The sequence below is a fragment of the Natrix helvetica genome, assembly GCF_964273705.1.
Source record: "Natrix helvetica genome assembly, chromosome: 1".
Classification (NCBI taxonomy): Eukaryota; Metazoa; Chordata; class Lepidosauria; order Squamata; family Natricidae; genus Natrix; species Natrix helvetica.
The window spans coordinates 83,123,124-83,149,007 of NC_138548.1; the positions used below are offsets into that span (position 1 = coordinate 83,123,124).

Sequence of the window (25,884 nt, forward strand, 5' to 3'; positions counted from 1 at the left end):
AAACAGATAGCAATTATTTTTTATTATTTTTAGGAAAGAAATTTTAAAAATTTATGAAACAATCCAGATAAGGCACACTAACCCATCATCATTGTCATTTACTATGAAAGTGCTAAGATAAACAATTGAATCTTAGATTATTTTCTCTTTCTCGTCTTCCTGTTGGATAAAAATCATCTTAACATATTCTAAAAACAATTTAAGAAACAACCACTATTCTTCAAGAAGCATTAATTTGCAAATCCTTCTTTAAGATGCATTTCTTTTCATGTGATGGTACATTTTCCACTTTTCTACAATGCAGCTATTAAATTAGGATTTTGCCTATTCACGTGACAATCCTACCATAGAACTTTTAAACAATCAACTTATAGTAAAATTTATTATAGAACAGCATTTCTCTCCAAGTGTGAATGTTTTGTTTTAGGACTGATGAGAGACCAATGGTTTTTTTTTCCAGACATGAATCCAAGCTGTAAAAAGAAACAGACTTAGAATATAGTAATCTCAAGATGGAATCCTTAAAATATTACAGAATTTAACGTTTTGTGTTGACTCTGAAGGCTTCCAGATCAATGTAAGTGTAACAATGTCAGCCTGCTAATAATCCTGAATGAATTCAGAACCTCATGTCCCATTACGCTTTTGTGTGTGAATGCTTCGATTTACCATTAATATTTACAACTTTGGAAGGGGCACCCAAGCTTGGAAGGCCACAGCTTCTGCATATTTGCTTTAAATTAGATGTGGTGATTTGTGGTCCATAAATGTGTGTGTGCTAAGATCCATTTCTGCAGCTTCTGGAGTCTAGCAATACTTTGCCATCGTTCAGCAGAAAGTTAATGATTTTTTGCTGATGTGATATTTTTTTTCCCTTACTTTTTGTTTTTATAATCAACCAACCCCATAAAATAGATTTGTTAAACATATGTATGTATTTTTAACTTAAAAAGGGCCTTTTGCCCTCTCCCTTCTGGTGGTATTTCTACATCACTTTCATGCCTTCTTGATCCAAAAGGCTTTTTTCCCCCCAAGAATACAAAGAATGCATACTCCCTAACTGAGAAACATGCTTAACTACACTTTAGACCCTAGTTAAAAGATAGCATTTCCTACAATTCATTGTATTTAACTATTGTCAGCCATAACAATTCATGTCTGACAGGAGACGAACTACAGGGAGGGGATGACTCTAGGGCAATGATGGCTAACCTCTTTGACGCGGAGTGCCGAAAGGGTGTGTGTGTGCACGCGCACATCCATAATGCAATGTGCACGGGGGGGGCGCCCCATGGATGTGCGTGCAGCCCCCCAAGTGCATACCATCCCCGTGCATGTGACTGTGACCCCCCCATGCATGTGTGTGCATCTACTGCATGCGCCCTCCCATGCACGCATGGCAGTTACCCGAAAATCAGGTGGTTGGCAGGGGATGCACACCCATGCGCAGTGGAACTGAGCTGGGACAACGGCTCATGTGCCCGCAGATAGGGCTCTGCACACCACAGGTTCACCATCACGGTTCTAGGGTCTCCTCCTGTCCCTTCAACAGTGAAGAGACAGGAAACGTGACATGTCTTCTAGCCTTGAGAATCCTCCACTTCATTAATAAATCTTCCCCCAATGGTACAGATGAGATCCATGACTTTCTTTAAGAGTGAGAATACATTTAAAACTGGGTCTAATTTTTTTAAAAAAATTACTTTGCAAAATGTGTAATTTAGATTCAAGTTAGCTGTGTTCTGAGTTTCAGCTAAAGACATGTCAGTTCTTTGAAAACTATCTGTTCAGCTGAAAAAAAAACCTTCAGAAAAATATGAAACTGCTTAAGAAACAAGTCTACTCATTAAAAAAAAGATAATACAGAGGTTAGAGACTGCGGAAATGCCAACACCTTGCTAGTTGAGCCCTATCCATCATAATAATGAGAAGGCTGAAAAGAAATAAATTGTTTCCTAGTAGATAGAAAAAAATATCAATAAGTAATTTAAAACACAAAATTGATTGATAGCCTCTGGAAGAACGCATCAATGCTATTTCTTCCCCACTAACTTGCTGAAAACATCATAGACTTCTGGTTTCTCTTGTGCAAACTGCTCCACTGTATTTTTCTGCAACCAGTCAGATGAGCGCATTTGTCGCTGAAGGAGACCAATTAGATCGCCAAGGGTGGAATTCCCGGAGGAAGTGGATTCCTGATGGTGAGACACAAAGATCACTTCATCTGTGCTGTCTACTGTGCCTTCTGATTCAGACAGACACAACAGATCTTTGTCTTCATTCAGGATTTCAAGTTCTTGTTCTTCTAGTACTTCACACATTCTCTGCATCCCTGGAAAAATGGGTGGGAAGTAAGGGAAGTAGATAGGATGAAATAAAAGTTGGATGCAGATATTTGAGAATACCTTAATAAGAGTAAAAACATAGCCACCATATTTTTCCTTTGAGCTAAATCGATAATCCAAACAATGAACTTACACTGATTCCATGAAAATCTACACCTGCCACCAATTATCTCTTTTCTAGTATATATTTACAAATGAACCATTCCAGGACTTTTTGGTTCACTTAAAGTGTTTCAAAATGTGTTCAAACCAGCTAAATAAAATAGGACTTATTACTTCCCAAAGAAGTGTCCATGACTTGAGGGTCACTTACTCCTACTTCTCCATCTTGTCCTCTATTGGTTTAAAAAATAAAGACAATAAAACCAGAATGCAAAAAAGAGCTAGGATGGTAAAACTAAGGAGGAAAGAATGGTATACATAACATTTGGCTAATCAAGTTGAATACTGTCCATCAGTTGTGTGCACATCTAATTCTATCTAGCATTTGATTGCTAATTCCATTTGCCCAGGACTGCAACATCCTATCTTATGTGGTAGGAGTTGGATCACCTATTGGGCTAACCTTGGATACAATATAGATGAGGACAGCACTAACCTAGCCGCAGTCGATTCATCTTATCAGCAAAGATGATGCGGAACCAGCCAGGCTCATTGCACTCAAATGAGATACCAGGAAAGAGTAAGACCTTTTTGTCCAAGAAGCGTCTCCACAGTAGCATCTCCTCTTCAAATGTTCTTTTTCTTAAATACTGGAATCAGTAAAGAAGAGAATAAAAAGGCAACCTTATAGACCTATAAAAAGTAATTGCATCATTCTCTCTCAAACTGCAGAAAATTTAACCCAGGCAGGATGGATAGACAATCTTGTCATCAGATGTGACAAAGTTATAACTCCTAATAGTCCCAGCCAACCCAGTCAATGATGAGAGATGATGAGGTCTGTAGTTCAGCAGTCTTTGGAAACCATAGATTGCCTACCTCTTCCCAATAGATTAAGACTGAGGTGCAAAAAAGTAAAATCTCCTATCCAAACAGCAACAAAAAAGAGGCATTTATGATTGTGTATATGTGAGGATGCAGATATGTACATAATGCATGTACATATAAAACACACTCAGGATGATGAGTATATTTCAGCCTTCTCAAATTTGGGCTCTCCAAATGGTGTCAAATACTTAAATCCCACATTTTTAAATATGTATATTTGAGCTACTACTATTTTTTTCCATTAAAAAAAAAGTTAGATATTGACTTGATTTATGTCAGTCCTTTCCTGAGAAGAGAAGAGAATTTCTGGTCTATCCAATCTATCCATTCTGTTTCTCACAAAGATCAATCAAACTAGATTGTAAAGACATTTTCTGTTTTTTTGTCAAGTTAAACTAAATGGAATTTGAGATTCTAGATACAAACTATAGAGAAGACCAGTTGCCTTCATACCCTACTTGTAAAAAGAACCATCTATTTTCCCACTGGCAAATAGATACATGCAGAGGTGAAATCCAGCAGGTTCTGACAGGTTCTAGAGAACCGGTAGCAGAAATTTTGAGTAGTTCAGAGAACCGGTAGCAGAAATCTTGAGTAGTTCAGAGAACTGGCAAATGCCACTTCTGGCTGGTCCCAGTGTGGGGTGGGAATGGAGATTTTACAGTATCCTTCCCCTGCCACGCCCATCAAGCCACACCACGCCCACCAAGCCATGCCCACAGAACCCATAGTAAAAAAATTTGAATTTCACCACTGGATACAGGGCATCTAAAGACTACTGACCTTTCGGAAGTCTATCCATATAAAAAAACCTGCATTGCGGTTGAGGAAGGGAATTCCAAGGGTCTTGAGTTCATTTGTCACAAAAGTGTGTGCAGCTTTCAATCTCTCATGGTTGGTGGGTAAGTATACTTGGTTGATCCAATCTAGCCAAGATTAGAAAGACACTTAGTAAAGACACAAATATGTATTACTGCTTAATTTCTAAAAGCCTGATAGATCAATGGATGAATGGACTCCATTGAGAATACTGCCCTTTATGTAAAATAAGGCAACATTCATATTCCACCTGCTGCATTTAATCTGTGATAATTCATTTGCAGACATCATTTGTCACTGACACTGGACAAGAACGTGTATATGTAAACTAGGCCACAACGAAAACAATGATCAAGAATTTCCAAGGCTATATTTTTGATGTGCTTGAATGTGAACACACACATAGGTTTAAGTGAAGGGAGATAATATGAACATGGTCCTGATGCAATGTGAGGGTTTTTTAAAAAAAAAACCTCAAATTTGTCAAGCTAGCAATCACCTTCAATATATTTCCTGAAATTCTAGGATACAACTCAAAATTATATGACAGGTATATATTTTTAATTTAAAAAATAGGAACACCTGTAGCAAAAGTCTTTCCTCAAGAGGATCAATAAATATAGATGATCTCAGGTTACTCACCTCTGTCTCTGAGTAGCTCGGCAATTTGGTATTGTATGGGCCCACAGATACCATGAAAGTAACTAAAATAAGACACAGCTTTGATAACATCTTGGTTTAGTGTGTACAAGGCACCAAACCGGATTCCAGACATAGCAAAATCCTGTAAATGAAGAGAAGAATTACCAATCCATCTTCCATAATGTAAGTACTGTAAATATTCTGATTCAACCAACATTCAGTCCAGAAATTTAAGAGAGTATCAACTAAATAATAGTAGAATAATACTTACCTTACTAGTCCCCCACAACAAATGGGTCCTTTGTGGATCAGGCAATCTTTATGTAAGAAGAATACTTATATGAATATTTTCAATTAATAATTGAGACTTCTTGATCAACTTTTTCCACTCTGGTGCTTTCTAAATATGAGTACCACTCCCAAAATTTCCAGAGAGAAAGTCACCTCATTTGGAGTCATGGGAGATATAATAAAGCACACCTCAAGGCATTGAATTGGGGAAATTGTTCTTGACTATCAACCCAGAATGCCAAAACAACGAAGAACATAATAATTATTGATATTGTTAATAGAAACATTGTCTCATAGGGCCAAAATGATCACCTGTTAACTTTGTGAATATGGAAAAAGTGGAAAAACTGAACTTTTAAATGTCAACAATATCCCCCACCCCCTCCTTTACTGGAAGTGAAAGCAGAAGCTTCGAAAAGAAAGTTTCTGTCAGGACTATGTCAATATACAAATGATTAAATTTTCCCATTCCTTGATCCATTCTTCAACAGCAGTTTCATAAATTCCATCTATTGTAGCTTAGCAGTCCAGCCCCTCCCCCCTCCCCCAAAAGGGCCCAAGATCTTCTTCCTTCCTTCCTGAAAGCTATGTTTTCCCAGGTGTGTTTCAGGAAGTAAAGGGGAGCTCAACTTCTTTGCCTCCATGCAATTTTCTTAACCACATTACAGAATTTGTCTGCCATTGCCTTCTTCCCAGATAATTGGGTATCCCTGATCAAAGTATTAATCAGAGTTGATTATGCTTAGCTTCTGAGACGAGGCAATGTGGCTGCTAGAAAAATGTAAGAATAATATAAAGTGAGAAGAGAATCAGTAGTGCTTTCTAAAATAAGAACAAAATTAAATTACAAAGACACCTTCTGAAGCCACAAGATATGCCAATGCAGAAATACACAAAAAACTACTGTTCTCATTTAGGGAATACTGTATATAATATTTTACTTCAAGAAGCAATTTTCCTTCTGAGCTGGAAGGGCACTCCTATCATTCACAGATTGTATTATTTAGTTATTTATTTTATTAAATGCATAAAGCTTCTAACTCTAATGATTTGCTAGCGTTGGTGAACTTTGCTACTAGATGAGTGAAGCTATAAAGCAGACCTTACCTGTCCATTTCCAGTATACTGTGAAATGTGGCAGAGTCATCAAAAACTGAGAGCATATAGACTTCATCAACAATCACGTGCAACTCATGTCTAGAACAAAGGAAAAATGAGAACTTCAGCAATTGGAAGGAAAATGTCTTGGTCTCATGAAATAGGCAAGAATTTTGCATTCTTTCAGTCACTATAATGATTGACTAGAAAAGAACATCCATGATTCTAAGAATGTTTGAGAATAAGAATGGAGTTCAAGCATCAGCTAATTAAGAACACATTCATTGCTAGAAATTACAACACAACCTCAACAGATATTACAATCTTCCCATAAATGCTTTGATACACAAATCAGCCCATTGATTAGACTGTCCCAATAAAAGCTTATAGAGAAGTAATGTAATGAAATTAATGAAATGGAAGGAAATTAGAAATCCCAGCCTACATGACTATACATCTTTCAGCCTTATTATTGTCTAATAATTGACTATCTTCTACTTCCTTGAATTCTTATTTGTTGCCCTCTTCCAACACATTTTATTTGATTTTTTAGTCTGTCTTTCTTTCCCATAGAAACTGGAGATATTGCTCTTCAATGGCTCTAGTCCTACTGAGGTGGATGTTTCAAGATGGTGCAAAATTTTTCACTTCACGGCAGGCGCGCCATAATAATTAAACAGGCCTGTTTCCTTTTTCATGCTGTTCAAAATCCACATAAAACCCTTGAGGTTATCTGTAAATGCAATGTTACAATAATTAATGCTATTCTTCCTGTTCATCAAATTCAAGTAAAGCTGATCATAGACTAAATTTGCATCAAAAATCTACAGTAAAGGCCAGTGAACCTCAGGACCGAGAAACTCTTAGGATACTATTATTTTGGAATCGCCTTCTCTAACATAAACTGCTTCCACTTGAACGTTATGATATTCCTGGTTTTGGCCATTCGGATTCTGGCCAGCAAGTTACAGAGAGGTCTCTAAATACTTTCAAAATCCATAATGTAACAACTGTTTAAATTATGGGGAAATATTCGATGCTAACTGGGCACATACCATATTGAAATTTTGACCCATCAGATTCTCTAAAACATGTAAGATTGTCACACCTTTTTGCAAATTCCAAGTAGTCCTGTAACTCTCTGAGAGAATAGATATCCCCCAGGGGATTCTGTGGATTCAGGAGAATTAAAGCCCTTACTTTGATGCCCTATAAAAGAAAGAAGAGCATTTAAAAATGCACATATATGTGTATATGGGAACTAAACACATCAATACATCAAATACAGCCTGTCAGGAAACCTATTTATTCTGCAGCAGGAGGATTGTAAAAACTGACTTTTTATTATTAAGTGGCTGAAACATGCACTTTGATTTCATTCTTTAAATCAGTGCATTCTACAGTGTGGCAATTTTCTTTTTATGCATGATCCTGATGGGTTTAAATCCTCCCTCCTCCTCCCTATGTATTAATCTCAAAGAAAAGTAGCTCAACAGTTCCTTAAAAGTGCTTTGGGAAAATAGTGCAAGAAAGTTGCTATAAGATGAGGTCATAGAGTCTACTCTTCTAGAGGCTACATCTTTCCACTGTCCCTGATGCCTGCCCCATCCGAGTTAATAAAATTGACTGGGTATGATGAATTGTTGCAAGTATTTTACAGCTGCAGACTATTTCTAGTTCATTCTAGACTACTAATTTATTTAATAATTATTAAAACAGAACATTAAAAATACGTTTAATTGATAAACACACCAAACACAAGATTCAGAAAGGGTAATAAAATAACACAGGTAATTTTAAATTCTCCAAGTAAATGATCTATACTAAAGAAAAAAAATTTCTTTCCAGTGAACAACAATTCTTTCATTTTCTAATGGAAAAACAATTACGTTTGTACAATTACAAATGGTGGGAATCTTTGCTAAAGCAAATTTCTTTCTCATATATTCATTTGCAAGTTAGGTGAGTAAGAGGACACTTGTAGGTAGCACTCTGAACGTCATTTTATTCAAAGTCAAACAGGGTTAGGGAAATTACTGGTTGAAGGTAATAACTTTTTTAAAAGGTTTATTCATTCTAAAGAGAACACAGAACAAGAAAAGCTGCTCCAGATGAGCTCATATTGCACTTGACGGCCAATGTTTAGAAAAATAGTTAAGGCTGGCAGACTAGCTTGGCTACTGAAATAATCGAGCAAGAATTGAATCAGCAAAGTTCACCTCTGACTGTGCATCCTGCAAGGCTTTCTTTAGCTTATCCACTGTAAGCTGGAATGGACGAGTGCAACTGCCAGTGACCTGAAATATACAAAACAAGAAATTGAATAGTGGCTTTCAGATCCATCGCATGCAATACTAATGAGGAATATTATTAACCAAGGTAGCATCATTCAAACATTCACAGAATTTGGAGTCTGCATCGTATTTCAAGATAGATATTTCAGCAAATCATGAAAAATATTGGAATGCTAATCTAAGCACAAGCATTCTTTTTATCCAGAATCACCAAATGTTTGTATCTCCAAGTCCCTAGGATCTATTTTAAATTCCAAAGCTACTCTCCTATCTACTTTTATATCACGCAACATTACCATTAACATTCTGCTAATCCAACCCAACAGAGAACATTTGGTGGATGTGAGGGCCAACCCAGCTGGTTACAATTTTACTGTTCCGATGATCAAGTGATATAGCTAGAAAGCTGAATGCCAATCTTGTAGTCCACCAACAGCCTGCGGAGCTGGCATCAGAGTCAGACAATGAAGAGGGTGGGGAGGAACATGGGCCAGTCCTGAAGTCTGGGGAAGGCTCGGACGAGAGCTCTGCATTGAAGGCAAAAAGGGAGCCATGGTCATCTGGGAGTTATGTGCTGCCTCCCAAGCCTCCTGAGTCGGATATTAGCGGAACAGGAGAAGCCTGTTCCCAGTGCGCGCATGCACAGAGCTGTCAGAAGGCAAGAACAGTTAAAACAAAAGGGACAACTCGAGAATAAGTCTTGGAGATGAATGGACCCTCCCATAAGACAAAAAGGAGGAGCAAAGGCATGTGAGCCTTTGCAGGAAGCAACTTTGTTCATTCTGGTTGGTTTAAAATCTGAAACTCCATTTTGACTCTATGCTCTGTGTGGCATCGCAAAGCTAATTACCAATTAGGTCTTTGGCAGTGTTTCAAGGGAGATAAAGGTTGGTGCTTATCAGCCTTATCCCGAAAGACTTTGGCAGACTTCTGTCGGACTCTTTACAAACTATCCGTGACTCATTATGGGCTGTGAATGAACATAATTCACAGCTGTTGAAATAAAAAGAGGTTTTTTGGGACTAAGTATGTACTTTATACTGTCTCAGAAAGCCTAGATCAGAACAGCCAAGAGATCCAGAATATGGTGGTCATTCATATGTTTCCTTACCTGGCTATCTAAATAGGCATAAACCAGCTTGACCCTGCCAAACTTGTACACATCTTTGATGATTCCTCCATAGAACGGAGTAGCAATCAGGAACGCTTCTGAAATAAAAAGAATAAACTACTGCTACTGGCATTCCTTATATTACTGAGGATCAGTTCTATTATTATTCATAAGATTTGATATATATGTCTATGGAGATTCTTAGTCATCCAGGTCATAGTTGACTTCTTCAGCTCTTGGATGAGAAGTGAAATGCCTTCAAAGAAAAACGAGAAAATCCAGTTGCCTCTTGAAAAAGCACCTTTGGGATTTCGATCTATACGTTAATTTCAGGGTAAATTTTGATTTTGTAGTCTGCAGTTCTGGTGGTTTTAATGTCATTTCCACACCTCAAAGATGAATATGCATCCCTCAAAGGAATGGAAAGGGATTTTTTTAAATTAAAAAAAAAACGACTCAAGAATTCAGTCAAATTAACAACAGTGTTTAAAAGACCTAAGACAGGGCGAGCAATTTTATTTTCATCTGGAAAAGTACAAGTGAGGTGGTTTTATTGGAAAAACGATGGAGATGATGGTAAGATGGTGGCTGCTTAGTTTGCCCACCCCTGTGAGATGAAGCCTTACCCATCTTCCTGAGAAAAATTGTGTCAACTGTAACTCTCATCACTATCTATCACCATGGGCATTAGCTTATGGAATGCTATGCTAGGGCAATTCAAGCAGCAGCATAGGAGAAAAAGGACTAATAGAACAGCCTCAAACTTTTTGATTCCAGTGAAAAAGATAACACGGGTCATTCATCTCTTACAGTGCCAGCAGAGAGAAAAATAGGTCTATCCCAAGAATCTCTTCCTGAGAATGAAGTGAGCACTCAATGTAGAGTCCATGAAAATATACTGTACACCTTTCTGCTTTTGGATTTAACTTCCGCCCCATCACAAAAAATCCTCTTGTGATTTCCTAGCTCATCACTTCTAGAGAACATTTAAAGTAGAATATATTCAAACGGAAAAAAAACCCTGAATTGATGAAGACAAAAATAATTAAATTTTCTGAAGCTCTATACTCAGATTTATCTTTTTAAAGATATGTCTGTTTAAAGATGGGAATTCTGTGGGGGGTTTGTTGTTGTTGTATTCTTGGATAAGTGCACATACTAGGTGAAATGTATGAATGTTGTACATATGAAGTAAAGCAGAATTTACTAATGAAAAGAAATGAGTTCCATTATATAATATATAGAGGTATGCCTACACAGATATTCTTTTTCCACAGAGTTCATCTTCTTTTGGCTCATAAATCGTTGGCAGAATACAAATACAGTAAATAAATATCCGTGTAGTTTGTGGTATCATCACATATAGCAGGGGTGCCAAGGTTGGGAGCCTGTTTTCGCTGGCATAGTGCTCAGGCCACCACAGGTGCACCCGACACGAATAACATCGAGCTGGACACACTCACCCTGGCCCGCTGAGGTCAAACACAACCCTGATGTGGCCCTCAAAGAAATCGAATTGACACCCCTGACATACAGTAACAGTGTTAGGGAATAAACTGTCATAATCAAGCAGGTTTTTAAAAAACCTTTAATGTATCAACTACGGCAACTAATTATTCAAAACTCTTCTCCAGATCCACCCTGATGAATGTGAGTTATTTAGTACAGGCATTCCGTACTATGTTAGACACAGTATCCAAAAAAACCTAAGCAATTTCATTTCTCTTCTGCAAAAAATCCTGCTTTGCTGCTTTCTAACAAACTTGTGTTTTAAATTGCTCCAGCTCACTTACCTCCTGGATCACATAAAACCATAGCCAAAGAAGAAAACAAAGATCCACAGCCATTCTGCAGAATCACCTAGAGAAAAAGATATTCAGACAGATATTATTTTCTGGAGAGACTATTCTTCCAATAAAATTTCTAGCACCAGGAATTATCCATTCTCTTCCTTCTCTCCTATAACCCATTTTATCCCAAAGCTGCTTTTTCAAAAGGCAACTGGACTTTGTTTTTCCTTGAGGATGTTTCACTTATCATCCAAGAAGCTTCTTGACGTCAGAACAGTATAAATATGTTAAATGAACAAATAAATAAACTTGAAAGATAGTCCTTCTTTCCTGTGAAGCTTTCTACTACAAATTTGTGATTCACTTCAGAGTACATCAATGGATAGATAAAGGTCACTCTGTGGCACAACACAGGAGAATAAACCCATCTGGACAGGATTCAGGAGTCCATCTGCATCTGAAAGACACTCTCCATTGCATTGCAGAGAGCATATTCCCCTCATTCTAAGCTAAGTTATCAAATGAACTGGTGTCCCCCCAGCTCTCACATGTAAGGAAGCAGTAGTCTCAAGAAAGGAAGCCACTTCCTGAGGCTCAGACCTCTGAGGCTACAGCAACTCCTTCTATTTGTGTCTCAAAGATGCTTTGTCAAAAAGCAACTGGATTTTCTTGGAGTTTCCCCCCCCCCCCTTGAAAACATTTCACTTCTCATCCAAAAACTTCTTCAGTTCTAACTGAACGGTGGGGAATGTAAAGATTTATATTTTTGCAGTCATCTGGTTGTTAGTATTTTGATAGTTGGTCATTAGCTCTCTGAGAGTTGTTGAAGTCACTTGAAGGTTTATCTGTATCCTTAGAGTTACCTCTGAATCAGAGTACAAATGGGTGTAGAATCTTCTTGGGACTGCTGAAAGGACTCTGTTGTAAACAGGAGAGGGTGGTGTTGTATTCTTCCCTCTCTGTTGAAATAGGGCTGTTCACTTTTAGCATAGATGGCTTCTTTGACCCCTCTTTCAATCCATTCAGTCCTATCTGTCCAGAATTTGAACTTTGCTGTCTTCAAAAAAAGTGACCTTTGTCTTTCAGATGCAGATGAACCCTGCTGAATCCTGTCCTGGTGGGTTTCCTCTGTTGTGCTATGTGTTTGTGAAGTGGTTGTTTTGTTTCCCCAATTATAGATCTACACATATCTCGCTGCATTGCACTGCATATACCACATTGCTCAGTTTGTGTCTGGCTATTTTATCCTTGGGATGAATGAGCTTCTGCCCTAATGTATTCTTGAGTTTAAAGCAGTGGTTCTCAACCTGTGGGTCACGATCCCTTTTGGGGTCAAACGAGCGTTTCACAGGAGTCGCTGAGACCAGCGCAACTCTAAACTTTAGACTCCAGCTCGCGTTCCTTGAAATCCCCGCGGATGGGCTCTGGAATAGCTGCGTAAAACGTCGTCGCGTCTCCACGCTGTAAAAAACATAGGTGCGTGCACACACCCTGTACAATTAGCCTCGGAGACTTCGTAATGGAGGGAAAGTGTTCCTGCGAGGGAGGAAAGGGCTTAGGTCCTGTTCCAGGCTGTAATTGTGCGGGGCATGCACGCGGCTATGTTTTCCACGCCGCTGCCAGGTACTTTTAACTATATCTAAATCCACAACCAGACCTGTCATCAAGAGCCAAGCTCAGGAGCCCGAATTGGCCCCATTCACACAATGAAAACCTGCTTGCTAAAAGTACCATAAACTATGCACAAAGGAAAAGAGAAAAAAATGCAATGCAAGATAATTTTAAAAATGATACAAGTGGAATTATTATTAGAAATAAAATGTAACAGAGAAAATGATATGAATGAAAATATAAAGTTGGGTTTCCTGAAATGCCACCCCGAGAACCCATCAGAGAAAGTAAATAAGCAAGGGCAACAACGGAAAGGAGGAAAGATGAAGAGGGAAAGGAAGAAAGGGTAAAGCAGAGGGAGTAAAGGAGGGGAATCAAGAGTAGGAGAGAGGGTAAGAGGGAGGAGAAGAGAGGAGGAGGGGAGAAAAGAGAGGGGAAGAAGAAGGGAGGAAGGAGGAGGAGGGAAAGGAAGAAAGGATAAAGCAGAGGAAGCAAAGGAGGGGAATTAAGAGTAGGAGAGAGGGTAAGAAGGAGAAGGAGAGAGAAGGAGGAGGGGAGGAAAGAGGGGAAGAAGAAGGGAGGAAGGAGGTGGAGGGAAAGGAAGAAATGGCAAAAGCAGAGGAAGTAAGGCAGGGTAATTAAGAGTAGGAGGGTAAGAGGGAGGAGAAGAGAGGAGGAGGGGAGGGAAGAGAGGGGAAGAAGAAGGGAGGAAGGAGGAGGAGGGAAAGGAAGAAAGGGTAAAGCAGAGGGAGTAAAGGAGGGGAATCAAGAGTAGGAGAGAGGGTAAGAGGGAGGAGAAGAGAGGAGGAGGGGAGAAAAGAGAGGGGAAGAAGAAGGGAGGAAGGATGAGGAGGGAAAGGAAAAAAGGGTAAAGCAGAGGAAGCAAAGGAGGAGAAGTAAGAGTAGGAGAGAGGGTAAGAGGGAGGAGAAGAGAGGAGGAGGGGAGGGAAGAGAGGGGAAGAAGAAGGGAGGAAGGAGAGGAGGAAAGAAGAAGGCAGAGAAGGGAAGTAGAGAAGATAGAAGGAGCAAGGTTGTTGCAAAATGAAATGGGGTGGCAAGAAAGTGACCCAAACTGTATTCTATATATTTGTAAGACAATAATGATAAATGATTAATGATAATGATATAATTAATACTAATTATAAGAGTGTATATTTGTGAATGAACTTGAAAGAGAAAATAAAAAACTTTTTATAAAATAGAAAAAAATAAACAATGCACGACGTTTGCCCAATAAATTAAGGTTAAGCTTACCACCACCACTAAGGTTAAGAGTACTCCTGCAAACAACCCCAAACTACGTTGAAGATCCATCCAGGCAGGGTAAGCAAGTTTGTGAATGCAGCTGCAGGTAACTTAGTTAAGGAGGCTGTGGGAATAAAGCCACTGTGTGTCTCTGTGTATGTGTGTGTATGATTGTATAGCAGCCGAGGTTGTCCAGCCTCCAGGATGTGATTCTTTTCAGACCCAAAATTTAGGAGCAGAGAAGATGTTGGCTGTGTCTATAAAAAAGATGTGGAGACTCTAGTCTAGAAAGAGTGCAGAGAAGAGCAGCCAAGAGGATTAGGGGACTGGAAGCTCAAACATATGAAGAACAGTTGCAGGAACTAGATATGTCTGGTTGAATGAAAAGAAGGACTTAAGGGTGATATGATAGCAGTCTTCCAATATCAATATCTACATTACGATTCATAACAGTAGCAAAAGTACAGTTATAGAGTAGCAACGGAAACATTTTTATGGTTGCAGGTCACCACAACATGAGGAACTGTATTAAAGGGTCGCGGCCTTAGGAAGGTTGAGAACTACTGGTTTAAAGTGTGCATGTATGTTGTGTTGGCAGAAGCTAACTCAAGAATACATTAAGCTTGTCCACCCCAAGGAAAAAACATTTATTTTCTTTTTGCATTGCTACAATATATACATGTGTTGAGAAATTGGAAAGCAGTTCATAGAAAACCTGTGACACAAAAGTATAATTTCTGCTGTCTTCATCACTCTGCAACTTCTTTTCCCAGTACCATCCACTTGCTTTCTACACACTCCTAACATAGTCCTCAACTTAGTTGAGGTCAGAATTATGCCCATAAATTGTGCTGGTTGTTAAGTGGGTCATCATATCATCAATCCAATTTGATGGTATCTTTTTGCAGCAAATGTTATGCAAATGCAGCGATCGTAAAGTAAAGCCACAGTTATTAAGCAAACACTGTGGTCATTAAGCAGCCCCATTGTTCACAATGGATATTTTTGCTAGAAACGGGAACACTGTAAATTGCAGCCATGTGACCACAGGACACTGCGAATGGCCATAAATGCGGGCCAGCTTCCAATTGTCCAATATGCAATCCCATAACCATGGGGGTGGATGTCAGAATTCAAATCCGGTTTTTGGTGGGTCCATCAAAACTTTGAACAGTTTCTAAATGACATTCATTTATTCGTTAGTCGTAATCTTGACAGACCAGTTGTTAAGCAAGGAGTACCTGAAGACTTTCTGACACATAATGGGAGTAACTTGCAGGGAGAAAAAAAAATCAGACAAACCAAAATGTAGGTTGACTTACATTTTCTGCTTTGAGAGGTGCAGGGGCTTTGCTGTAATAGGTCAAAAATTGAGCCACTTCTTCTCGCACACTGAAGAAGATACAAAAGCAATTAGAGTTTTCCAAGTGATATCTTCATTCCTCTCTAGGCTGTATCATGGAAACAGAGATTTAGACTTTCTGACAAAAAAAGGTGAAGATTCATGACCAAGGCTACTTACAACATATGGCCCATCCAATCAGGGTATTGCAGCAGGGAAGGATCTGTGAGGTTCACAGCACTTTGGGCCAGCTATCAGCAATGAGAAGGAGAGGCCAACATTATTAAGCATATTGCCAGGAAATGGTCTGGAAATTAGCAAGTAAAAGTTGTGAAGATTGATAATGTCCTTCTTCACTAGGAAGATATCTTGCACACATTGGGGTTGGGATGGGTTATGCATATTGTGATTCCTTTCTTTTCGGTTATATGAACTCAATTAAGAGTTGCTTGTTTAAGAAACTACAAGTGTACAACCCATGACTTTGAATAGTATGAAATAGGTTTATGTTTTTATTGAGTGATATAGATCTCTATTATTGAGTAATTGTCACAAATATGTGTAAAATGCAAACATATACTGTATTTAAAGTGCATTGCCACCAATTTAAAAGAAAGCAGTGGCTTTGCTTCCTATCACAACATACCAGGTTTTGTCTACTGCTCCCGTCTCCTCTTACTCCATAAAAGACCTGGGATGGTGAATAAGGAACTAAAAGAACGTATCCATTTAGCATGAAACCATTTGTCTGAGATTCATGGATGAAAACTAGATTAGTATTGTAATTCATGTATTAGTGACCCAACAAATCTCCCTAAATAGATTTCTCAAAGGCCCACAGTCCATGATGAAGGAAGAAGCATACGGTTATTCAGGAAGAGAACAAAGTCAAAAAGTACTAATATAAACAGGTAATAAAATAGAAAAACAATATAAGCCTTACGTGACTCATCTGGGAAATTGTTTTCTTTGTGAAATCATCATAAAATGACATTACCTGGTGATCACTATTACTTAAGAATGATGGGTATTTACAATATTCATACCTTTTTGGATACTAGATCAAAGCAGAGTTTGTTCTCACTGGTAGCCCAATTAATGATGCCCTGGGAATAAAGATAAATGTTTCATTAAAAACAAAAATTAGTTGCTATCCTATTAGCTACCACAAAAATTATGTTCTATAAAACTTTAGCATTTCTAGAGCCAATAAACATTCTGGAAAGAGGATTGTGATAGAAGATACATACGAGTCAAGAGGCTTATATTTCATTCGTGTGGGTTTTGTGTGTGTGGAAGACTTGTAAAGATATGATATTGTTGTCATTGCGGAAAACTTGGTGGGATGAAACTCACAAATGGAACATACAGCTAGAGGGATTTAAATTTTTTAAAAGAAATAGATCAAAAAAAGAGGAGGTGGAATTACGTATATATAAGAAATAACTACATCTCTACAGAAATAGAGCACAACAACTGTCTTGAAGGCACTTGAGTCAATATAAATATATCTCGTTTAATGAAAAGAAGGGGTTGCCACAAAGAAGAGGGAGTCAAACTATTCTCCAAGGCACCCGAGGGTAGAACAAGAAGCAATGGGTGGAAACTAATCAAGGAAAGAAGCAATTTAGAACTAAGGAAAAATTTCCTGACAGTTAGAATAATTAATCAGTGGAACAGCTTGCCTCCATAAGTTTGTGAATGCTCCAACACTAGAAGTCTTTAAGATGTTTTGTCTGAAGTGGTGTAGGGTTTCCTGCCTAGGCAGGGTGTTGGACTCGAAGATCTCCAAGGTCCCTTCCAACTCTGCTATTCTATTCTATTTCTATTCCAGAAGAGAGGTTTAAAATACAGAAGGATCTTGACAGATTTGAACATTGGGCGCTATCTAACAAAATTACATTCAATGGTGAAAAAAGTAAGGTTCTACATTTAGACAAGAAAAAAAAAACCAAATGTACAGTTACAGTATATGTCCGTGATGGCGAATCTATGGCACACGTGCAACAGGTGGCACGTGAAGCTATTTGTTACGGCACATAAGGCATTGCCCTGTCAGCTCCAGCATGCATGTGCGCGCTGGTCAGCTAACTTCGCCCTTCTTTTGAGGCCATTTTTCGCCCTCCGGAGGCTTCCCTGAAGGCTGTGGAGGGCAAAAAACAGCCCTTTGGCCAAACCAAAAGTCACTTCCTGTTTGCCCTTAGGGCCGATTTTTTGCCCTCCGGAGTCCTCAGGCAAATTCTTGAAGCCTCCAGAGGGCTTTTGGAGGAGGGGGGGTATTTTTGCCCTCCCCAGGCTTCTAGAAAGCCTCTGAAGCCTGGGGAGGGTGAAAAAAAGTGGGGGGAGCGCTGGTTGCGCATGCATGCGCACAAAGGGGGGAAGAGCATACATGTGTGGCATGCCCGTGCATGACCCCCCTGGGGTCCCCCCACTTTTGGCACGTGAGCCAAAAAAGGTTCGGCATCACTGGTATATGTTGTACCTTGCTCAATAGTAGTAACTGTGAGAGGGATCTTGGAGTCCTAATGGAAAACGATTTAAATATGAGCCAGCAGTGTGCTGCAGCTGCCAAAAAAGCCAATATAGTTCTAGGCTACATAAACAGAGGGATAGAATTAGGACCATGTGAAGTGTTAATACTACTTTATAATGCCTTGGTAAGGCCACACTTGGAGTACTGCACCCAGTTTTGGTCGCTATGATGTAAAAAAGATGTTGAGACTCTAGAAAGAGTGCAGAGAAGGGGACTTAGGCTAAAACATATAAACAACGGGTGTTGGAACTGGGTATGTCTAGTTTGATTAAAAGAAGGGCTGGGGTGACATGATAAGAGGGAATCAAGCTATTCAAGCACCTGAAGATAGGACAAGAAGTAGTGGGTGGAAACTAATCAAGGAGAGAAGCAACTTAGAACTAAGAAGAAATTTCTTGGCAGTTAGAACAATTAATCATTGGAACAGCTTGCCTCCAGAAGTTGTAAATGCTCCAACACTGGAAGTTTTTAAGAAGAGATTGGATAACCTTTTGTCTGAAGTTGTGTAGGCAGGGAGTTAGACTAGAAGACCTCCAAGGTCCTTTCCAACTCTGTTATTCAATTCTATTCTACTCTATTTCATTTGAAATTTGCCAATATTTATATTGTCCATTGTTTATTCCATACCATTGTTTATGTTTGGGAGCTTAATTTTTCATGTAGGACTAAAAAAAACTGCAGTGTAGCATTCTACAAGAACACATAGAGAGATACATACCAATTCCTTGGTATTGGGCCTCATGGGGGGGGGGGGAGAGGAAGCTTAACTGTGTCTATTTTACATGTAATGTTTATATGAATAAAATGTACTTGATATATTTAATTGCAACTATTTGCTAAGGAAAGATATATTGGTTTATGCTGTTTTTTTTTTGCAAAAGTCTAGTAAATGGGCAACAGTATTTTAAAAACCCTAAAATTAATGGCTAAGAAAAGATTTGAATTCAAACCAAATCAGTTCAACAGTTCAGCTATATTACACACTCTATACTGATTGCTATGGGAGAATGAACTAAAAGATTAGCATTCTTGTAATGGGCTTCTCAGCTAAGAAAAATGTAATTAAATTGATTTTTAAAAAAAACCCTCACATTTTGAATGAAGTTTGAAATGAAGGTAGCTATTTGAGGTTTATATAATATAAAAAGTTCATGCTGATTAGAGCTAGCATAGCTGGTTTTATTGATGGATAGTAGTATTAATGCTGCTACAATTTGAATGCCCTGCTGTTTTAATGTTTATCATGGGAGCAAAGTGTGTTTGTTTTCACAGTAAGCAGCTCTGAAAAGTTCTTTAGGATGGAAGAGTCACATATTAAGCATGTAAAATAAAAATTAATCTGCAGAAAACTACTAATGTTGCTTTGGAAAAAAAGCTAAGAGCTACTGTGAAAATCACTATAGAATCTACAGTGACCCTAGTTTTTAAATTTGGCAGCAGGCTAAAACTCACTATAATCAGTGTTAAGAATGTAATACCAGCAATGAAGGGTGAAATGGAACAAAGAATTCTACACCATCATAAAAATAGGTATTTCTAGCAAATTATTTTGTTTACAGACAGGGCATGTATGGTCCTGCAAATGCTACTATATTAGAATTCTCAACATCCCAGAAAGCATGGCGATATTGAGATACTGGGAGCTACAATTGAGAAATCTCTGGTGCTTCAACTTTCAACTAACTTAACAGGTCAGAGTCTAGCTTGGTTCTGGAGATGAAATAGAACATAACCGTTCTTCTTTGATTTAAAATATTTAGCCATCTATCTAAATCATCTGCACAACAAATGTAGAAGCACATGTCAAGTAAAGTATGTATCAGGGCCATTCTGTCTCTTAAAAATAAGACCCAATCCCAATGATTTTGTGTGGTTGGCATTAAAAAATAGCATTAGTCTTTATGGTTTAAAAGGTTCTTATATACCATATTTAGGAGAATTAACTCTAAAATCAAGCCATTTTAAAATAAATAAGGCAAGATCTTTTCATCTTAATATTCATTTCTGCCTTGTGGGACAAGGAAATTTACATGGAAGTTATAGAGGAAATTATTAAACCACTTCACCCCTAGTGTGGCTACTGCCTAAAGGAAGTTCATCTTTCTGTTCAGTTTTTTTAAAAAAACCATTTAGTCCAAGATGATTGTTAACTCAATAAATAAATGTCTTGGTAGGTTTAGAGAATAGCAATTATCTTCCTTTCTGACCTATATAATATACCAAGATAGTTTCATGAATGAACAAATGTCCTTCTTTATTTCCTTCTGCATTGGACATTTATTCCATAAAACGCTCTCAACATCTCAAATAATAAGTAGTCACTGAAAATCAGGATAAAGAATAAAAGAATAACAGAGTTTGAATAGAGTCTTCTAATCCACCCCCCTTGTTCAAGCAGGAGTCTCTATGCTATTCCAGATAAACAGTTGTCCAATCTCTTCTTTAAAACCACCAGTGATGGAGCTTATTTAGAGACAAGTAACGGCAAGACTTTTTACTCACACTGGGATTTTTGTCCTCATCATACTTGTCAGCATGGTAGAGCTGGTAAATCTTGTCTGAGAACATCGAAGCAACTGCCATATTGCCTCGGACAGAGAGGTAAGGGCTGTTTTGAAAATCAGCATCATGGCAGGAATGCAACAACTTAGTTGCACTATCCGATCTGGTTTGCTCTAACTGGAGGGCCTTGGCTTCTTCTGACAGCTGTTCTCCTATTTTTGTGGAATTGGAGAATGTTTGGTGAAGGTCTACATTCGAAGCTACTCCAGTTGCACAAGAGCCCTGATTGCTCTGCTTTAAGACGTTTAGCATTTGGGCAAAGACATTGAACATACGGAAGTCATGGTCCCGTTCCAATTCAAAGCGTCGCTGCTCCAGTTGGATTCGGCGCTCCTCCACTTCCACATCTCGCTGGAGGCGACGTTCCTCCATCTGCAGAAAGCGCTCCTCCATTTCCCGCTGGGCAGATAAAGTCTTCAACAGCAGGGCATCCATAGGGTCTTTTAACCTCTGGCCTTTCCTTTTCTTCCTCAAGCGGTGCAAAGTAGAAAAACCAGGCCAAGCCCCTAGACTTTGGATCCGGGATGAAGAAACTGCATTAGGTTCCCTGAAACCTAAGAGTAAACACATTAAGGATAAATAAATACAATGTATTTTTTGTGCAAAGGTCAAAGCTGCTTGAATGATTAACTGCTGTCTTCTTATAGTTATCTGACTCCTGACAAACGGAGTAAATGAGTTACTTCACTAAAGAATATTGAGTAATGCACATTTTTCTTTATATAATATATAATGTATGGTACACAGATACAAGAATGCAGTTGGATCCGCAGTGTACTATATTATAAAGTATATATTTTACAGTAGCTGGCTTTGCTGAATACACTAAACAATAAATGAGGGGAAGAAATCCTATTTTGGCTTATGGTATAATGCAAATCTAGCCACCATCTCATCCAGCATTTCTCCTCAGACCAAGGCTATTGTATAGTTCCATATTAATTCAATAGGCAAAATGGCTACATGCAAAAGTTGAGAGATATCCTAGTCTTTCCAAACCTCCAGTCATAATTATAAGTGGTTCCAAGTATTCATAGTCCAGTGTACTCATAAGGCTTTATTAAAAATAAGTCTAAGTTAATTCAGCTAAATAATTTCCATCACCACATCATCCTATAGATCACTTCATTAAAGTTTCTCTTCCAACTTCATTTACATTTTCTGCTGAAATGGGGAACACATCCCACTATATAGTTATGTCTGAATGTGTTACTCTGGATATACTGCACAGAACCACACTGTCCAACATTCCCTCTATACATCCGACTGAATATAAAAAATAGCATATTATATGAGGAAGGGGGGGAGGGGTTCTAGCTCCTGTGAACATTTTTGATGTCTTGTGTTATATATACCACCCTGTGATATTTCGATATAGTTCAGGTGATAAACATTTTAATAAAACTAAACAATTTTTTAAAAACCTAACGAGTTTGTTTACTGCTAAACAAGCTAATTTGATCGGCTGAATCTGTATTGCCACATATATTTCTATAGAATGTAAGTGCCAGTAACAAAAAAAAAACTTAAAGAAGCACTGAGATTTGTTTGCTTTCTCCATTAAAATCTGTGGTATTATAAGCTATTACCGTATTTTTGGGAGTATAAGATGCACCTTCCCCCCCCCAAAAAAGAGGGTGAAAATTTGGGTGTGTCTTATACACTGAATGTTGCCCCACCCACCCATCCCAACCCTTTGGCCTCTGGCTCCCAGCAATTTACCTCTTTGTAGCAAATGGGGGCTTGCGGAGGCTTCAATAAACTATAGCAATCCCTGCAGCCTGTAACAGTTGATGATCAGGAGAAATTGAAAGTGAAACTTGCTGTTTGCTCCAGGTGGTAAATTGCTGAGGGGCAGATTTTTTTTTCTTGTGCTAATCAGGCTGTTTGCTGCAAGGAGGTAAATCAACAACTATAAATGCCTACAGAATGTTCAAATTATTAGACTTATTTTTAAAGACTGCTTTATTATTATTCTAGACAACTTAACAAAATGAAGAAGCTTTTTAAAATAAATGCTTGATCTGAAGAAGCCCAGTGCTATTGTTTTAAAAAGTGCTATTCTTTTAAAAAGCAGAGAACAACTACACTTCCAGAAAGCACATCAATTTTAACAGCATCTGTACAAGTATAGTCTGAAATATAACACTACAAACAGTGTATATTGTCTGTACTGTTTGTTGCAAGGAGGCAAATTGCTGGGAGGCAGAAGCAGATATTTTTCCCTTGTTTTCCTTCCCAAAATCTAGGTGCATTTTCGGAGCGTCTTATACGCCGATAAATACAGAATATAGAAACACATAGAGAATCCTGGATTATACTAAGCCCTGAGTAAAAGTATTTTGAGACCTCAGAAGGATAAAGGTGATTTCCTAAGAGATTGTCAAATGGACAATTCTATTTGAAATATCTATGTCATCTCTACAAGATTCTAAGACCCAATGACTTCTGAGAGACCAAAACTGATGAAAAAGACAATATTTGCCAAGTAATCAACTTCTTTTATGAATCCCAGTGTTTTGCTCCCAACTAAAAATAGCTCATTTCCTAAATTATTCCGTCACCAATCAATCATATGCTGAGATTGCTAAAAGGAAGTTCCCAAGAATGCTGTTTCCTCTTGGCCTAAAACTAATAACAGAACTCCACCAATCCATAGTCACATTACTACACATTTCTTCTGCTTTAACAAAGCCTACTCTGTTCAGGTGCTCTTGTGGTCCTGGGAAAAATGAATGGAGAGAACAGTAGCAGAAACTCACTTTGTGCCTGCTTATGAAGAGTTGAAGGTGTTTAAGTAACTAAGTACTGCACATTTGCTTGGTGGAGTTTAAACCTCCAGGGTACTTTTGACTTGTAATCAGAACTAATTGGTCTCTATGAGATCCAAAGCCATTTACTTCTGTCCTGAATTCATTTAAATATGTTTTAAATATTGTCTGTCCTGGTTTAAAGCTACTGTTGGCACATCAAACATTACAAAGGTTAGTTTTCAAGCATGCTTCAGTTATGTTGATTGAAAATATTAAAATATTTGATAGACTTAAAAATATATCAAAGTTCAGGAATATTCCCTTATTCCATTGTTTTACAAATCTATGTACACTACATAGTGTATGTATGTACACTACATAGAGAGTACACTACATAGAGAGTGAATGAGAGTGAATGTACACTACATAGTGAGTGAATGGGACTATTGGTGAGTCAGCAGCAGGTCAGAGGAGGAGCTGCTGTGGGACAGAGATGACAGTTGCACTTTAAAAATTATGATTTAAATCAAATTTATTTAAATCAAGCCTTTTTATTAGTGATTTAAATCGACTTGATTGAAATCAAATCCACCCTGCTGCATGGCACTGCTCAGTTAGCAGACCAACTTCACTTCTTGCACTGTGATCCCATTTCTCTTTTCCCCAGTGTTCAGTTGAAGGCGAGAAAGGAGGTGAGAAACGTTCCCTAAAAATGGCAGAACTCTTAAGGAGGAAGTATTGGAGAAGAAAGAAAGATTAGTGGCTGGGGCAGTAGTGTTCCTCTCTTGGAGTTTTTTCCTAAGTCTTTCCTGGGATTGTGGCCTCTGCTCAGCCTTTTTTTCAGGAGCAGGACAGAGGCTCTGCAGGATGGCCTGAATCGATGTGGCATTCTTACCTGAGAGGGAGACTGTGGTCTCAATGGGGATCTCCACCCTGGAGATGGGTGAGTCAGGCTGGGACCTCTCCAGGAAGGCCCTGTCTATCTCCTGCTCCTCAGCAGAGCCCCCAGGCTGGTAAGTAGTGAGAGAAGGCAGAGGCTCAGGCATCAAGCACTGGTCTTCTGAATCCACCTCCTCGCATTTGATCTCCATCTGCTCGGGGGGCTGAGAGGCTGGGAAGGTCAGTGCCGAAGAAGGACCCAAGTGGGGATGGTAGCCTTCCACCACCCCACCCGGGAGCCCTTGCTGCGTCAACACGTAGCTGCCGTTGCCGTTGCCGGTGGCGCTGTAGACGAGCGGAGGACGGCTGGCCAAGACGCGGTCCATCACCTCGTAGAACTTCCACGTCCTGCCCCCGCGCGGAGCCTTGTTGTTGTCCTTGATGCGGCGGTACTCCAGCTTCATTTTCTTGATCTTCTCCCGGCACTGGTCGCCGGTGCGGTGGATGCCCTTCTCGCGCAGCACTTCGGCGATCCGGTTGAAGACGTGCTGGTTCCGCAGGCAGCTCTCCAGCTCCGCCTGCACCGACTCGTCAGCCCACAGCTGCAGAAGCTCCACCACCTCGGGATCCGACCAGTTAGTGCCCCGCTCGTACTTCTTGCCTCGAAAATCCATGCTTTCCCCGGCTTCCGATCTCTCCACCTCGCCCACCTCCCGGTTTTTTAAGGATCAAAAATCAAAGCTCCAAAGGCGCAGAAGGGGAGACGCGAAAAGCCATGCAGCGGCTATGGCTTGAGCCTCGCAAGGAAGCCTTCCCGGGACTAGAACGGGCTTAGCTTGGTTCAGTGTATTGGTCCTGGGCAACCTAAGGCTGCCGTTCATTGGGAAGGGAAAGGGTGAGAAAGATGGCCTTTTTTCCCCCGCTACCCCTTTCTGCAGCTCTAGAAGCCGCAGAACGGATCGGATAAGTTGGCACGGCTCGGCACGGCACGGATTCCAGCTTTTTTTTTTAACAAAGCGAGTTCCCGGGTAAAGCAAGCTGGGGGGGCGCAAGTACGCATGTTCACATCCGGTGTGATGGCACATGCGTGCTTCCTTTATTCCGGGATAACTTTGGTCCGTGTCAATCACACCATCCGCAACCCGGCCGGGCTGGGCTAAACGAAGCAGAAGCGCAAGAATGCATTCGGGGCGCGGCCTGTGGAGGCCACGCCTCCAGAGACCGCCCCTTTTGAATAGCTGGAGCTAGAGACGAGGGAACCATTTCCGTGTAAGTAGCGCGCGCGAGACGAACCGAGCGGCCGTTGTTAATTAGCGGCAGTGCATGGAACGCCGTGGTTTAAGTCTCTGAAAGTGTAGTACAATTGCTAGAGAGTTGAAATTGTTTTTTTTTTCCTTAGAGCGACTGAACACTTTTTATTTTTATTTTGGAAAAGCTCCAAAATGTAGTCTTCAGGAGCATAAGGAAAACAAGAAGATTGTATAGATGCAGTCACTTGGTATCAAGCTCCATTTAAGGTTGTGTTTACTTTTACCTAGCCTGGCAGTGATTTAGGCAGAAGATAAAGACACTGAGTGCT

General features: G+C 39.4%; 1 protein-coding gene across 2 annotated transcripts; it reads right to left on the reverse strand.

The window, feature by feature from the left end:
• On the reverse strand, positions 1–25,340 carry LOC309400090 (1-aminocyclopropane-1-carboxylate synthase-like protein 1). 2 transcript variants are annotated; one of them, XM_081968410.1, is made up of 16 exons: positions 24,322–24,459; positions 22,396–22,563; positions 20,614–21,227; positions 16,625–16,684; positions 15,759–15,829; positions 15,559–15,628; positions 11,384–11,450; positions 9,591–9,688; positions 8,405–8,482; positions 7,294–7,394; positions 6,195–6,284; positions 5,068–5,113; positions 4,797–4,938; positions 4,119–4,261; positions 2,944–3,097; positions 1–2,332 (listed from the first exon to the last, which is right to left on the reverse strand). In XM_081968410.1, the coding sequence occupies exons 3-16, from the start codon at positions 21,106–21,108 to the stop codon at positions 2,034–2,036; spliced, it is 1,914 nt and encodes a 637-aa protein (XP_081824536.1). In that variant the 5' UTR covers positions 21,109–21,227; positions 22,396–22,563; positions 24,322–24,459; the 3' UTR covers positions 1–2,033. The 2 variants fall into 2 exon arrangements, with proteins under 2 accessions (XP_081824536.1, XP_081824535.1); XM_081968409.1 differs by lacking the exon at positions 22,396–22,563 and having other exon boundaries at positions 24,322–25,340.
• Positions 25,341–25,884: the final 544 nt, after the last annotated feature.